Here is a 13,300-nt window from a genome sequence, read left to right as displayed (position 1 = left end):
AGTCCCTCGCGTGAAATGCTTCGCATTTCCATCGGCGTTTGAATATCGAGGATACACAATGATCACATAGGGCCACATAGGCCCGAGGACTGTCGACAGTCTATTTCTAGGGTTCCCATTTTGAAAACTCGGTAGGGGATTGGGGAAGTCACGCGCGACCAGAGAAGTAACACTTTCTACGACGAAATTGTCGTCAAGCAAATATTAGCTTTTGAGCCTGATTATACTTTAATTCCCCATTTTCATGGCACATTTATACTTCTAAATACTAAAGTAATTTGAATTATAGAATTAGTGTTAATTTAATATAAAAAAAAGTCTCTCAATAGTACATAGACTAATATTTTTTTAAATGTGAAAGGGAATTTGAAAAATAATTCCGATAACTCCATAAACAGCGCCCTTAACGAGGTGTAATATCAACAAGATAATAAATAACAGAATGAATAATATCATGGTTAGTGTGAGGAATAACGACGGTTTGACGGTCAGAGACCGGCTGATTTTTTTGTAGAATCGGTAGTTTTGAAAACTAGCAGATTATTTTTACCAATACAACAAAATGATATGCACATACAGTTTATAGACACAAATAATTCTTTTGAAAAGAAGAAATTAAAAATACAATTCTAACTACTTTCACATGAAGTAAACAGGTATGCTCCGCTGTTTTTGACTGCCAATTTTAATATTTTAGCAATTTTTTTAGCGAAAAACGCAAATTGTTGAGCCAAAGCGCCCTCAACGAGCAGTTTTAACTCCCGCCCAAAAATCAGGTGAATACCTCTAGTGTTAACATTTGTATCAATCGGTAGATTATTTATTAAAGACCCAGTGCAGTCGCTACTCGGATGCAAGCTGGTCACAAGGTAACTAAGATGATGTCAGCTATTATCACGGCAATCTATTCGCACGATTCAGTAAATTCAAGTTCCCCTGTAAAGTATTGCAATGATGTTAATCATCAAACAAAACTTCGTATATCAAAGAATAACGCCTTTTCCCGAAGGGGCCCTTTTTCATGGATATTCAGTAACTGAATTTATCTTCGGATATGTTCCGATTTCCATATAGTGAAGAAGTTCTAAATATTCGTATTGTAATGTATTTGTGTACTAAAATATTGATTTTTGCTCAGATTTTTACATTTTTAAACAAGTTTATTCAATATCGTTTTTACAGAAATATAATTTGCAGTGAGTAATTTTAGTTTTCATACCATTTGCTTGTTATTTATTAATTTTCTATTCACGATCAATGCAATCATGATACATTTCAGTGATGCTTTAAAAGTCTACGATGTGCGTTGATACTCACATTACCCGTTAATCGCTAACCGTGTATCTTATGTTAGATACCATTAAAAATTATCACAGTCTTCTTCGAACATTGTTGTGATTCACACACATGCACGTCATTCATATTTAAAGTTTTCAAGAAGAACGAAGGATGCGTTTCCAAGAAAGCATATCCAAAATGTTCTAAATATCGGCCATTTTGGAACATTTGCCATAGAATTCCATGTAAACATATTATTTAATGGATAACTAATATACTAATATTCAAAATACTCCATATGTAGCTCTCACAATACTACATCATTTTTAGCATACGTCACTGTACACAATTTTGCGATATGATGGGATATTTCTGTCATAGGAATCAATTGTTAACTATTCAAAAAATGCATGTTCAGGTCGTTCTTTGGAAAACTTAGTTTGGTCACCCTATAATTTTATTTCAGAATTTTGAACAATAGCCCAACTCTTCTTGCTGGATTTCAAGGATTTCCTAGTATTTTTATTAAGTTCTTTTTTCATTAATCTTGTTATAGCTCTATTGGTATGTTCGTGAGATAATATTGAATAATATCAACAACAAGTTTTATAATGTAAAAGTATTCTTATAAATATGAACTTGTCGTTCATATTTGAATTATACTTGAATATTTTCAGAAAAGAAATCTTCGACACGCCTCCGCTTTGCAAAAGGTTCCTTATATATTCTTATTACTGTGATTCATTAGTCCTTCTGACCTATATCGTACTTAGATTAATTACCAGCATTGATCATGGTAGGACAACTAAAGACACAAGTTTCTACAACGTTTGGTGTGATTTTGACAACACTTTATCGCCGTATTAAAGTTCGGCATAACGAGTGTAATGATACAATAACTCCTTGTTAAGAATATACAGCCAATGTCGCCCGTTACTTATGACTAAAACGATGTTACGAGTATATTAAAGGAAAGGTCAATCCTGTCAATATTGTTGGCCATATAGCAGCAGTTATGTACATTTATTTAAATAATGGACAAAACAAATTAAAAAAAATAAAAAAAATAATAGAGTTATGATACCATATAATATTCCATATAGTCGCCGCCATCTTGGCTATTTTCAAGCGCCCTCTATTGGGTCAGACGAGAATGCGACCATGATTTATTTGTGCACTGTGACGTCAAAGGCTAGGTTAATTAGTATCCAACTTAGGGGGTTACACAATGTATAATGAAGAGAAAAGTAATCACTTAGAAGGTCATAATTCATCGCGCAACTTTCAAGGGAGTGATGGTTGTCTGCAAATACACTACACTACTCATTTTGCCCAACCTTCCGCTTTTACAAAATAGAATTCGCTTCTATCGACTATCAGCAATCTAACATGTTTGTATTTTCCGCTGTGACAAAGCAGGAGTATTTTTGCACCCCTGTTTTGCTACTTCCGGGAAAGTGGTATATCGACCGCTTACTGCTTAATTTCCGACCGCGCGGTTTTGTCCGACCGGAAATCGACCGCATTTTAATCGTTTTTTCAGCTCGCTGGCTCGCTCATTGAAAACAGGCCCGTAGTTTGGGGTGGGGGGTGGGTTCGGGGGGTTCGGTCGAACCCCCTAAATTTTGAAACTGAATAGATTTATGATCGTAGATTAGAACATAATAAAAGAAACAGTATTAATTAAAATAATTATCATCGTTTAAATCACTTGACTCAGTGAGGTAACTATCAGACTCAGCTGAAATTACATAGCAATGAGCATTTTGGCGGCAACGAGCTTTAAATATCAGTCGTGAAGTTACGCCGTCTCAGCTCAACAGCATACAATCAAAAAAGATTGTTATAAATGGGCAAGCTTTAATTCGGTGATTCCGCGATGGTGTAATGAAGATCGCGTTCAAGCAGCTGATGTTAAATATTAAAACAACATTGAACATAGTGGTCCTGAATAGCCCTTGTGCTAGTGTTCGCTCAGTTAGTAAAGTATGGGGATTGACACAACAACACCACACTGTACTTTCCTAGTTTGGTTCATTAGTTTTGTATTCTTCAAGTTAATGATGGCATATATACTGTTTTGTTCTAAGTGTATCAGCCAAATGTAGACAACTTATTGTATTAGTACGTGTAGCCTCTGTTATTGGACAATAGTGTACAGCTACGAGTTGAACATATCATTAAAAAAATGCCGAAGATTTATCATCACGAGTTGTATAGGTCAAAGATCTTCTTGCAGCCAACAATTTACCCCACAGTGTGTTGCTTCAGCACTGAAACTATGCGATGAATTATATTTTTCAAACATATTTGTTACACGTTTTTTTGATGTCTTTAGAAGATTTACTATATTTTTAGTGGGTTCATAAAAAAATATGTAGTCATTGAAGTCTATTGAGACCGCTGCCACTATATGCATATTATTTTACCGCTCTCTAAAAACAAATTTACAGTGAACCAAAACATTTACATACTATAAGAAACTTGGTGGTATGCCATTGGTTACTGCATTTATTTTGTTTGATGCAATCATTGTGCCAGCTATTTCTTATGGTATCTATATAGGGGTACGAAAATTCGGAAATCGAGAGGGTGCAGACAACATTTTGCAGATATCTACTTAGCGTTAATAGTTGTACAAACAATGTAGCGATGTTGGACGAATGTGGAAGGCTGCCATTTTGCTGTGGTTATTTTAAGCGTTGTATCTCATATTGGTTAAAATTACTTGAAGTAAAAAATAGCTGGAACCCCAAAACATGTTATATCATGCTTTATAAAGCTTTAGACAAGACCGGCAGACTTACTTGGGAAACCCACATAAAAATCTCCTGTTCAAATATGGTTTCGACATTGTCTGGCTTGAAAAACAAGTTGGAGATATTGCAAATTTCTTAGAGATTATTTCTCAAAAAATAAAAAAATTGTTGTCAGTAAGAATGGCATGCCTCAATTTTACAATCATCCAGGCTGTGTACTTTCGGAAAAATCAAAGTAGTATTATAACCTGGGAGATTTATTGGCAAGTAATTACAGACTAAAATATATACTCACGAGTTTTCGCTGTTTTGGCCTAAACGTAATGTTGAATTAGGCACACAACAATACAGTTAGGTCAATACATTTTCAGTTTTTGCAGTGATGCATTTGAATTTAGCATGGTAGAAAATGAAATTCACTTTGTTTTTATATGTCCATTTTATAATGATCTAAGGGCTGATATTTTGTCAATAACCCTAAGTAATTATGCAAATACTGACAGTCTGTGCTTACTTCGTCGCTACACAAACTGCCACACCATATATTAACTAGCTCTGTATCTTTTAAAAGTTTTCAAGTAACGAGATGAATATGAATCCAGCTGAACTTAGTACCATATGTTTACATGGATGTTGTATTGTTTATAAAACGTGCTATGCACTTGTCTAACCATTACATTTTCTACGATGGGCCGAGTCCCTGTACAGAAATAAAATTACATAATACAAAATTGACTAATACTAAAATGAATAATTGTAGACAGATTTCGACATGAAACTGTGTCACTTTTATGTGCGCTAACATCTCCGAAGAGCGAAAAAACTAGCATTCTACCTTAAAATGCGTAGACAATGATGCTAAGATACGTACAGTCTTGTCTTTTTTGTGTACACCATTTTGCTGTAGTGGATCTAGGGTGTGGGTGTGTTTGTCTGTGGGAATGGCTCAGGACCCCTTATCGAAAATGGTAAAATAGTTCAAAGATTGTATATTGAAATAACTTACCAACGTAACACAAAGTAAACCAATTGAATTTAAAACCGAGAATATAAAAATGTCTGTATCAGAGCTCAAAGACACTTTTTGAATAGTATAAAATTCACACGTTTCACATCAAATATATTATTGTTGTTTTCGAACCCCCTATTCAAAAGTGCTGGCTACGGGCCTGTGGGTGCTTGTTCTAAATGTAATATTTTTATTTTATTTTAATAAGACAGTTACGTGAAAAAAGATAGCTATCTCCTTTCGACAGAGCGGAGAAACGAGGAGAATATTAATGATTAATTCCAAAAATAACGATACCAAAATCACGCCGGTCCACAGGTATGGTAACATTTGACATTCAATTTTCAAAATTAAGTCACGATCAGTGTCGTAAATTATTCCAAGAATACAGATATATAGTACATGTGGTCGGCACCTCTGGGATTAATAATACAACCTTTAAGTGACTGTGATACATCTATCTATTGGTATAATTTTAAACCTTAATATTATGTATGTATGAACAAATTATACATTAATTTTGTATTATGATTTAGGTTAAATAATGCAGAAAAAAACGAAAAAAAAAATTAACAAAGAACACAATCCAAAATTAGCATGTTGTATCAAGAGAGGATTGGACTGTCTAATTCTTGGCAGGTTCCTTGCTAGATTACGTTACAAAAAGAAGAAAAAATAGTTGACCAACAATTCCGATTTCATTTGCAAATGTTGTACTGTAAACCAATAATAAAATAATTCCGTTAGTCATTCGTCATGTATTGTCATAAAAAGGTATTTCTTGGTAAATGTTTTCCGCGTCTGTTTCTGAAAAAACAAAACAAGACATGAGTATGTCAGTATATGTCTGGATAATACGTATGTCCAATTGTCTATGAACAATTAGACAAAAAATCAATCAGTGTCTGAGCATAAACATAATATTATTAGTAATAGGAAAACTGTATTTCGCACACGTTTGTCATGATATGTTTACAATAACATAATCATGTGGTAGTTTAGGTGAGTACTTTACCTTGCTCGAATGACATATATTCATCTTTGGTGGAGGTAGAGTTAGAACCTGCAGATGTAAATATAATAATACTGAGTTATAAGTCAAACAGTGAGGATTCAAAATGAATATTTAGATAAATATATGAAAAAGTGCTCGTGAGGGTGGTGATTTTTTGCTCATTCACACCGCTGTGTGCTATGTGTTATATGGTCGAATGTGAACTACGATTGTATTCATTACATCCATCAGCGATGAGAAACACATCCTTTATTTTCAAGTCTTTTAAGAACTGACCTTGTTTGAACCTAGGGGAACCGCCACCAGGTTTTGATTTTGAAGTCATGGCTACCCCTGGCGTGCTATGCGGTCTCGGTGGTGGTGGAGCAGAGGATGACTTAGAAGACGGTACTCTGCTGGCAGCAACTAAACCTGGTACGAATACGTTAGGTTCTGTGTAAGCGTCACTGTCACTGCCACTGTCATCATCATTATTTCCGATATTATCTGTAAAAAAGGAAATGAAATTAAAAAAAAAATACGTTCAGGTGTTTTGCATGGATATCTTTAGCCATATTCATGGTTTCCGACCTGATTTCTTGTATTTTGTCGTCCTATGTTTTGACCATTATCCAAATCAAAACAGCCACTAGAGCCTGCAAATGGTATGGGAGAACCGAGGGGTGTTTTCAAGCTCAAAATAGGCTATAGTTCAACAAAAGTTGTCTAAAATAGGAGATCTTAATTTCCCATTTTGACTAAAATGGGGGTCTTAACAAGCATTACCCCATTTGTATTTATCATACCACAGGGATCCTGGGAGTGGCAGGTGATGCGTCCTTACGTTGTGTTTTGGGAGAAGCATACTGTCCCAAATATAGGCTACGCATGCGCAGTTCGTTATAAATACCTTGAGATGCATTCGTGACAGACTCCACGGGACGAGGAGGCGGTACCGGACTGCCTGGACTGCTTGTATCTAGTTCTGGTTGAGGAGTATAAAACAAAGAAGTTGGAGCAGGTTCGTTGGGCTGATCATCCCAAGTCTGGTATACGCTAGAATAGGCAGGATCCGTTGTCATGTTAGGCATATTTTCCAATCCCAACTTGGCAGTTAATTGCTTAACGATCTGCTCACTTTTTTCTGGTCCTGTGATTTGAACAGCAATTTTGAAATAAGTATAAATCAAACAACTTCTGGTTATTATCCAAGCGTTAACAAACATTAACAATAAAACCTACCGTGATATACTCTAGTTTTGCTGTGTTGTGTTGGAATAATTGGAATCAGATCGGCTAATTCGCCCTGGGCCTTAAAAATCTCAACCATTTTTTCAGCTATTTCTTGACAAGAATTTGTATACATCACTGCTGCTTCTCTGATCATAGATGCCTGAAAATTGAAGATTAAATAAATGAGATGAATTCATAATGAATAAAATAAATAAGAAAACAAACAAACAAATAAATAAATAAATGTTTCTAGCAACCGAATTTATAAATGTTCGTTTTATTTATCCAACCTTCTGTTTTTCAAGTTGCATCTGCCTTCTTTCAAATACCGCACCGGCTTCTTCTTCTCTTCCGTATGCCTATATTAAACATAACATGATATCACATACATTGAACTACAGCACACGGCATGGGACGATGCTCGTCCATCAGTAGCGTACTTTCTCATATTAAAAATATTGCATTGTGCATTTCTTTAGTAACAATTCAATCACCAATGAGTCGGACTAATAATCTACGAATCCTGAAATCAAATTATTTCCATCACAGTAACAACATTAATGATAATAATAATTATATTTTTTTTAAAAGATTGTCTCATTTATTTGCAATATAATGATTATACTTCTTCAGATTGTTTTAGACGCAACCCTCTCAGTGCGATTTCTATATAGATTATGCATAACTTGAAGCTTACATATTATGGAGTCAGATTTTGACCACCCACACCAATCACACTACTATGATATGAAATGAAATGAAATGAAATACTAATGAACTAATATCACCAGTGTGTTTGTTTAAGTACGGTTTATTTAGTTAATATTATTGAAGAAAGGGGAGCTCAAGCCAAATAAATTAGTCAGTACATTATATCTTGAAGCAACTACAACTTTGTTTATGGGAAAATTTTCTGAATCCAGCTTTGTTTACTAATTGTTACCAACTAGGTTTCAATTCTGTGAGAAAAGACAAAGTAATTAGACATGTTTCAATAAAACAGGAATTTCAATTAATTTTTCTAGATTGCTATTCCCAACCTAACTTTGAATCCATTGTTACAGTAAGACTTTTTTTGTAGTTCTTTCGAGAAAGGGGTGGATATTTTCTGGCCAGTGACTATAGGGAATCAGAGGTCACCGGGTTTGAGGATGGAGGGGAATCGCTCACTCGACTTGGCTGCTTGAGTTCCGAGATCACGGCACATGTGTCACGAAATCAACACTCATATACATATACAAGCAATACTCGATAAAAGGCACGTCGTTATTTCTGGTTTCACATACGTCTATTGGAATAAAACACTGAGTTACGGTAGCACACGAGGTTGATAGGCTGATCGCTAGTTGTTGCTATCGGCGTGGAGTTGATGTTACCAAGTGGCTCATCTTGAATGAGAATGTCAACACTTTTTAAAGGGAATCACTTGGGGTGTCAATTGCTTTTTCTTTTGTTTTTGGAAAACGCATTGTCTTTAGCCAGTACATCCATAAATAAATTCGCAATGACTTGTTATGTCATGAATGTGCTAAAAGGTTTTAAAGATTTTATCATTAATTTATTTATTTGTTGAGTCGTGGGAAACCGACGACGACCAAATGACGCCTAGTATTAATTTTCAAATGATTGTCTTAGCGTCTGAAGGCAACTGGCGGTAGCAGTTTCATTTCTAATTTAAACAATGACATCTGTCTGTGGGAAACAGATTTAAAATTAAGAGTTACTACCCATAGTATTTTTTAGAGTTAATGAAATGTGTGAAAAGTCCCATAATAATTTAAAATTTAAATTTAAATTACTTACCGCGGCCAATTCTGCATCTATTGTCTTCAGTTTGGTTGAATCGCCTCTCTTCTGTTTTGAATACTTCTCTGCCTGAATGAAAAACATATTACAAAATTACTCGTAAATATTGATGACTTCTCGCCAATCTCGCGTTTCTATAGAGGAACACTTGACACACACTGAGTGTTGACCAACCTGTTTCCGTGTTTGGTCGGCTTTAGCCCGACACGTGGCGAATGATTTACGGTATTCATCCACGGCCCTTTCTTCTCCGATTAACGTCTTAAATGTTTTTCTGTAATTCGCGTTCTGAAAGACAATAATTATATATAAGAATACGCTCATTTAACGTGTTTGTTCGACCTCCCGATAAGAATCAATGGGGATCTAACTAGGAAAAAAAGCGGAAAGGGCAATTTAAAGGGCGGTGGTCGTCGCGCAGCGCGTGTTCTAATTTTATGTAAATAAGCAATGTATTTTCCACACGTTGTATACGGCGCTATGAACAGGACGCGGCGCGATGACCACCATTAAATGCTCCATCAAATATATGACAAAGAGCAAATACAAAAAAGGGCTCCCGATGACGTATTTCTCATAGCATTAAACACTTAGAGGTCATTTTAAATTGAAAAGGGTTAATATACAAATATTTGAAATTCAAGTTATTTTTAATTTGGAACAGTCATCACAATGAATAGTTCCGTAAAGTTTAAGACATGTTTCTGCCAAACGTTAGACGCGTCTACCCTCAAGTCAAGTTCAATTCGTAGATTTGGTTACTTATTAAGTTGGTCATATAATCGATAGCGCAAAAATCATAATCTATATAGTGTAACATTGCATGTGAATTGGGAAATATAATAAACTAGGACGGTTCACTCATAAGTTATACATGTCATCATTCAGATTATTGACTCGATGGCAAGACACGTCGTTGAACGTGTGCACGCGTAAGATTCGTTCCTGTGCAAATGCAATGTACAAGTTGTCGGGATCGAATCAACTACTCAATACATGACTAGATTGTCGGTATTTTGTGGACATTGTACATCGTGATTTCAGAAATCAATATTATACATGATAAAACACATCAGTCATTTTATTATGCTAATGAATTCGGATAAAAACACATATTCAAGTTATTTTGCGTTTGTGCTCCCGGAAGTGATCCCCTATAATATTACTTCAAATGCATGTTTTGCAGACAAACAGATTTATACTATGATTCAATTAGTTGTATGAATTATAACCGTTGCCCGCCAAACTAGAACGATATCCAAACATGATGCGATGTCGAACCAACTATATCAATATTGATTATTTCCAAAGCAACCATCTTCCCTTCCCTGTCAGCATAGTCAGTAGAAAACGTGTGCTCGGACCCTTATTTTATTATCATTCAACGGTAGTAAAAAAAAATTGCGCGGAATTCATTACTAGTATATGTTTTGCATGTTGCGTGCCGTCAGAGAATAGTCGACAGTGGGCATAATTTGCGTGGCATGATGAATGGTTCAATTCCCGGTGACAATACAATCTGTATGTAGTCTGTAACGTAATTCAAGCCGTGATTATAACTCTTGTATGTGATCAAAACGTGTCCCAGTGCAAAAAAAAATAAAAAAAAATAGGTCAATTAACGACAAGTTATCAGGAAAATTGAGCCAGGCCACATTTTCCCACATTTGTTTGTTTGTCGTGATATGCGTGTGTTATCAACTCGATACCTACCACCATGTCTGTCAGTATTATTACCTGTATGCAGTAGTCGTGCATTACTTTAGACCACATCCATTCCAACTCTGCCATTCTAGCGTAGACATCTTTAATCGCAAAATTCTCTTCTTTCGCCACCCATTTTAACATAGCTGACATAACTAAATTGAATACACGGAGAACATCTGGTTAAAGGGTGGTAGTCGTCGCACCACGCATGCGCGATATATATGGGTCTCATATAAACAAAGATGGCGACTTTGACTGTTGCGCAGATCAATGAGTAAAAACTGAGACGTTACCAAGCTTTAATGGGGATATTGTTAGGTGATTGGAAGGCATCGAAGGAGTCACCAGCGGTATTCAGTGCAAGTCGCGCCCAGGTCAAACCTCATACTTGTGATTTCCATTAGAAGAGCGCATTGGATTATGGGAAATCCACCGACCACCGCCCTTTAACTTTGTGATCTATCATTATGGCAGTTATCTCCAAGGCCGGCTGGCCCCACTTGGAGATTATTTAATGTTCAAGTAGATCTTTAACTAGTATCACTTCCTCGTAGCATGCTAGTTTATTTCATCCTGCTTGACTGGCGTTTTTACACAAGTCACTACATATTATACATATCGTAAGTCGTCTGGTATAAGATTTGAACATTTGAAATTGCAGAATTGAGATAAAACGGGATAAAACGAAAACCAGGATGCTCGGGAAGGGGGACTAGGGAAGCTAGCAACAACTATTCAAGTACATTTAAATAATCATTTTCGATTGATCGAGAGCTGTTCGTTACTTTGTGTATTTGTGTATAATAATCACGGCCGTTATTTAACAGTGCTTACAGTACAATATTCAACTTATTCACAATTCGACAAATATGTCATTGACAAACTATTTTAGAATGATTTATGTTTTGGGTATAACAACATTATATCGACTACTAGGCGATGTCATAATACATGTACTACGGTGTCCATGATTTCAGTGTCATAGTAGTACATACGTCCATCACGTCGCCTGGTGGACACCATAACACCAGTTTGAACACAGTGGAAATATCAGATTAAATTACGTGTAATCTATGTTTCCACAACGTATGCATGTATATCCCAACGTAACCTGTATTCACATCAAGGAAGTGACGATACGCCACACATCGTCACATGCTTGCATCATCATACACCAGTGTATGGAAGCAGCGCAACGATGTAACTGATCATCGCTAACCAATCATGTCAGTCCCCTCAACCCCACACCACTTCGGTGTGTGTTCATATCGTGTTCGTGACACTATGCAATTTAATTCGGACGCTGCACAATCTTAGCATAGAATTGTTTGTAGATGTATTTATGATGGGAATACCTTCAGACACACACGCCGTTACTCTGTATTTATACATAGGCATCTTGGGTCGAAATGTGACACATGAAATGTGAAATATTGTCACACAAAGCAACTTTTCAAACATGGGCTTGCGAAAACGTCAAATCCGTGTCGTACCAAATCCGTATGTCATTCCAACTGAAAGCTTCAGAGTAAAGCGACAGGTTGTAAATTATAGGTCGATAAAATGTACATGTACACACAACAGCGTCTTCTCAGAATATTGCAAGAGCCCGACAGGACATCTCCCCTTATGACCTGTACAATTATTGACTCACATGTAGGAACCAACGTATTCGTAACCTAGTATGAATCCGCCTCATGTGGAATTATCTTGTACTCACCGTTGGTTCTCGACGATATCATCTTCAACAAGGCATCGTGATAACACTTCTGTTCATACACCACCATACCGAGCTCGGCGTGTGGGGATGCCTTTGCCGTCAGGTTAAGCGCAGCTCGTTTAATTCCCTGCATTCCAGATCTACGCAATATACACACACGACTTTGGTGTATTCAATTTTATAAGGGGTGATTTGTTCCTGAAAGTGGTCTCCGGTATATAACTGTGAAATAAGTTTGAACGCCTGTACTTTAAGTAGTTAATTGAGGTTAGGTTAATCATGGAGGTAAATAGTTAATAGTTAACCGTGAATTCAATCTGATGTTTCTGACGTCACGTGAGGGCGTGTTTCGGTCCTACACACGCATGGGACGTTGAAGTAAACAACCACCGAGGTGTGTACGCTACTGCTGACACATGGTGCACATGGTGTTTAATAGTTAAAAATATTGTCATATTTGTAAATGCACTTACACGTTCCATACACTTCAATTACAATAAATAATTTCAACTCCATTGATGGCAAATTGAGACGCGAGACATTTTGGCGCAAACATGTTGGCTACGATATGTTAGTGACAACAATTATGACGTCAGTATTATTCATTTACATACAGTTTTGTCACAGGTTGATAATTTGAACTGGTGTTTGTTTGTTTTTTGATTATATAACAAAATACGTAAAAACATGTTTTCAGTTTTATTCGATACACACCAGATTCAAGTTGTATCATGAAGAGTTATAAATGATAGGCTATGTACACCGAATCAACTTTCTTTCATGAACGATGTCAG

At 36.1% G+C, this 13,300-nt stretch overlaps 1 protein-coding gene across 1 annotated transcript; it reads right to left on the bottom strand.

The window, feature by feature from the left end:
• Window positions 1-5,800: 5,800 nt before the first annotated feature.
• LOC100374735 (uncharacterized) lies at window positions 5,801-12,703 on the bottom strand. The gene is made up of 10 exons (XM_002737102.4): window positions 12,507-12,703; window positions 10,817-10,938; window positions 9,254-9,367; window positions 9,077-9,148; window positions 7,564-7,632; window positions 7,283-7,433; window positions 6,951-7,190; window positions 6,338-6,547; window positions 6,062-6,109; window positions 5,801-5,853 (listed from the first exon to the last, which is right to left on the bottom strand). Exons 1-10 carry the CDS (start codon window positions 12,637-12,639, stop codon window positions 5,801-5,803), a joined length of 1,212 nt encoding a protein of 403 aa, XP_002737148.3. The 5' UTR covers window positions 12,640-12,703.
• Between the last annotated feature and the right edge of the window lie 597 nt (window positions 12,704-13,300).

This window comes from Saccoglossus kowalevskii, chromosome 1, assembly GCF_978046115.1.
Source record: "Saccoglossus kowalevskii chromosome 1, keSacKowa6.1, whole genome shotgun sequence".
NCBI lineage: Eukaryota > Metazoa > Hemichordata > Enteropneusta > Harrimaniidae > Saccoglossus > Saccoglossus kowalevskii.
The sequence above is the reverse complement of the archived record's forward strand: the minus strand, read 5'-3'. Positions and strand labels throughout refer to the sequence as shown.

What these genes read in the sequence shown, in the direction of transcription:
- LOC100374735 (XM_002737102.4), bottom strand. Translation starts at nt 12,639, where the DNA reads ATGCAGGGAATTAAACGAGCTGCGCTTAACCTGACGGCAAAGGCATCC. An exon ending in GATATCGTCGAGAACCAACG is followed by an intron (nt 10,939 to 12,506) that starts GTGAGTACAAGA and finishes TATTCAATTTAG; the next exon opens with TTATGTCAGCTATGTTAAAA. An exon ending in TTCCCCTAGGTTCAAACAAG is followed by an intron (nt 6,110 to 6,337) that starts GTCAGTTCTTAA and finishes TTACATCTGCAG; the next exon opens with GTTCTAACTCTACCTCCACC.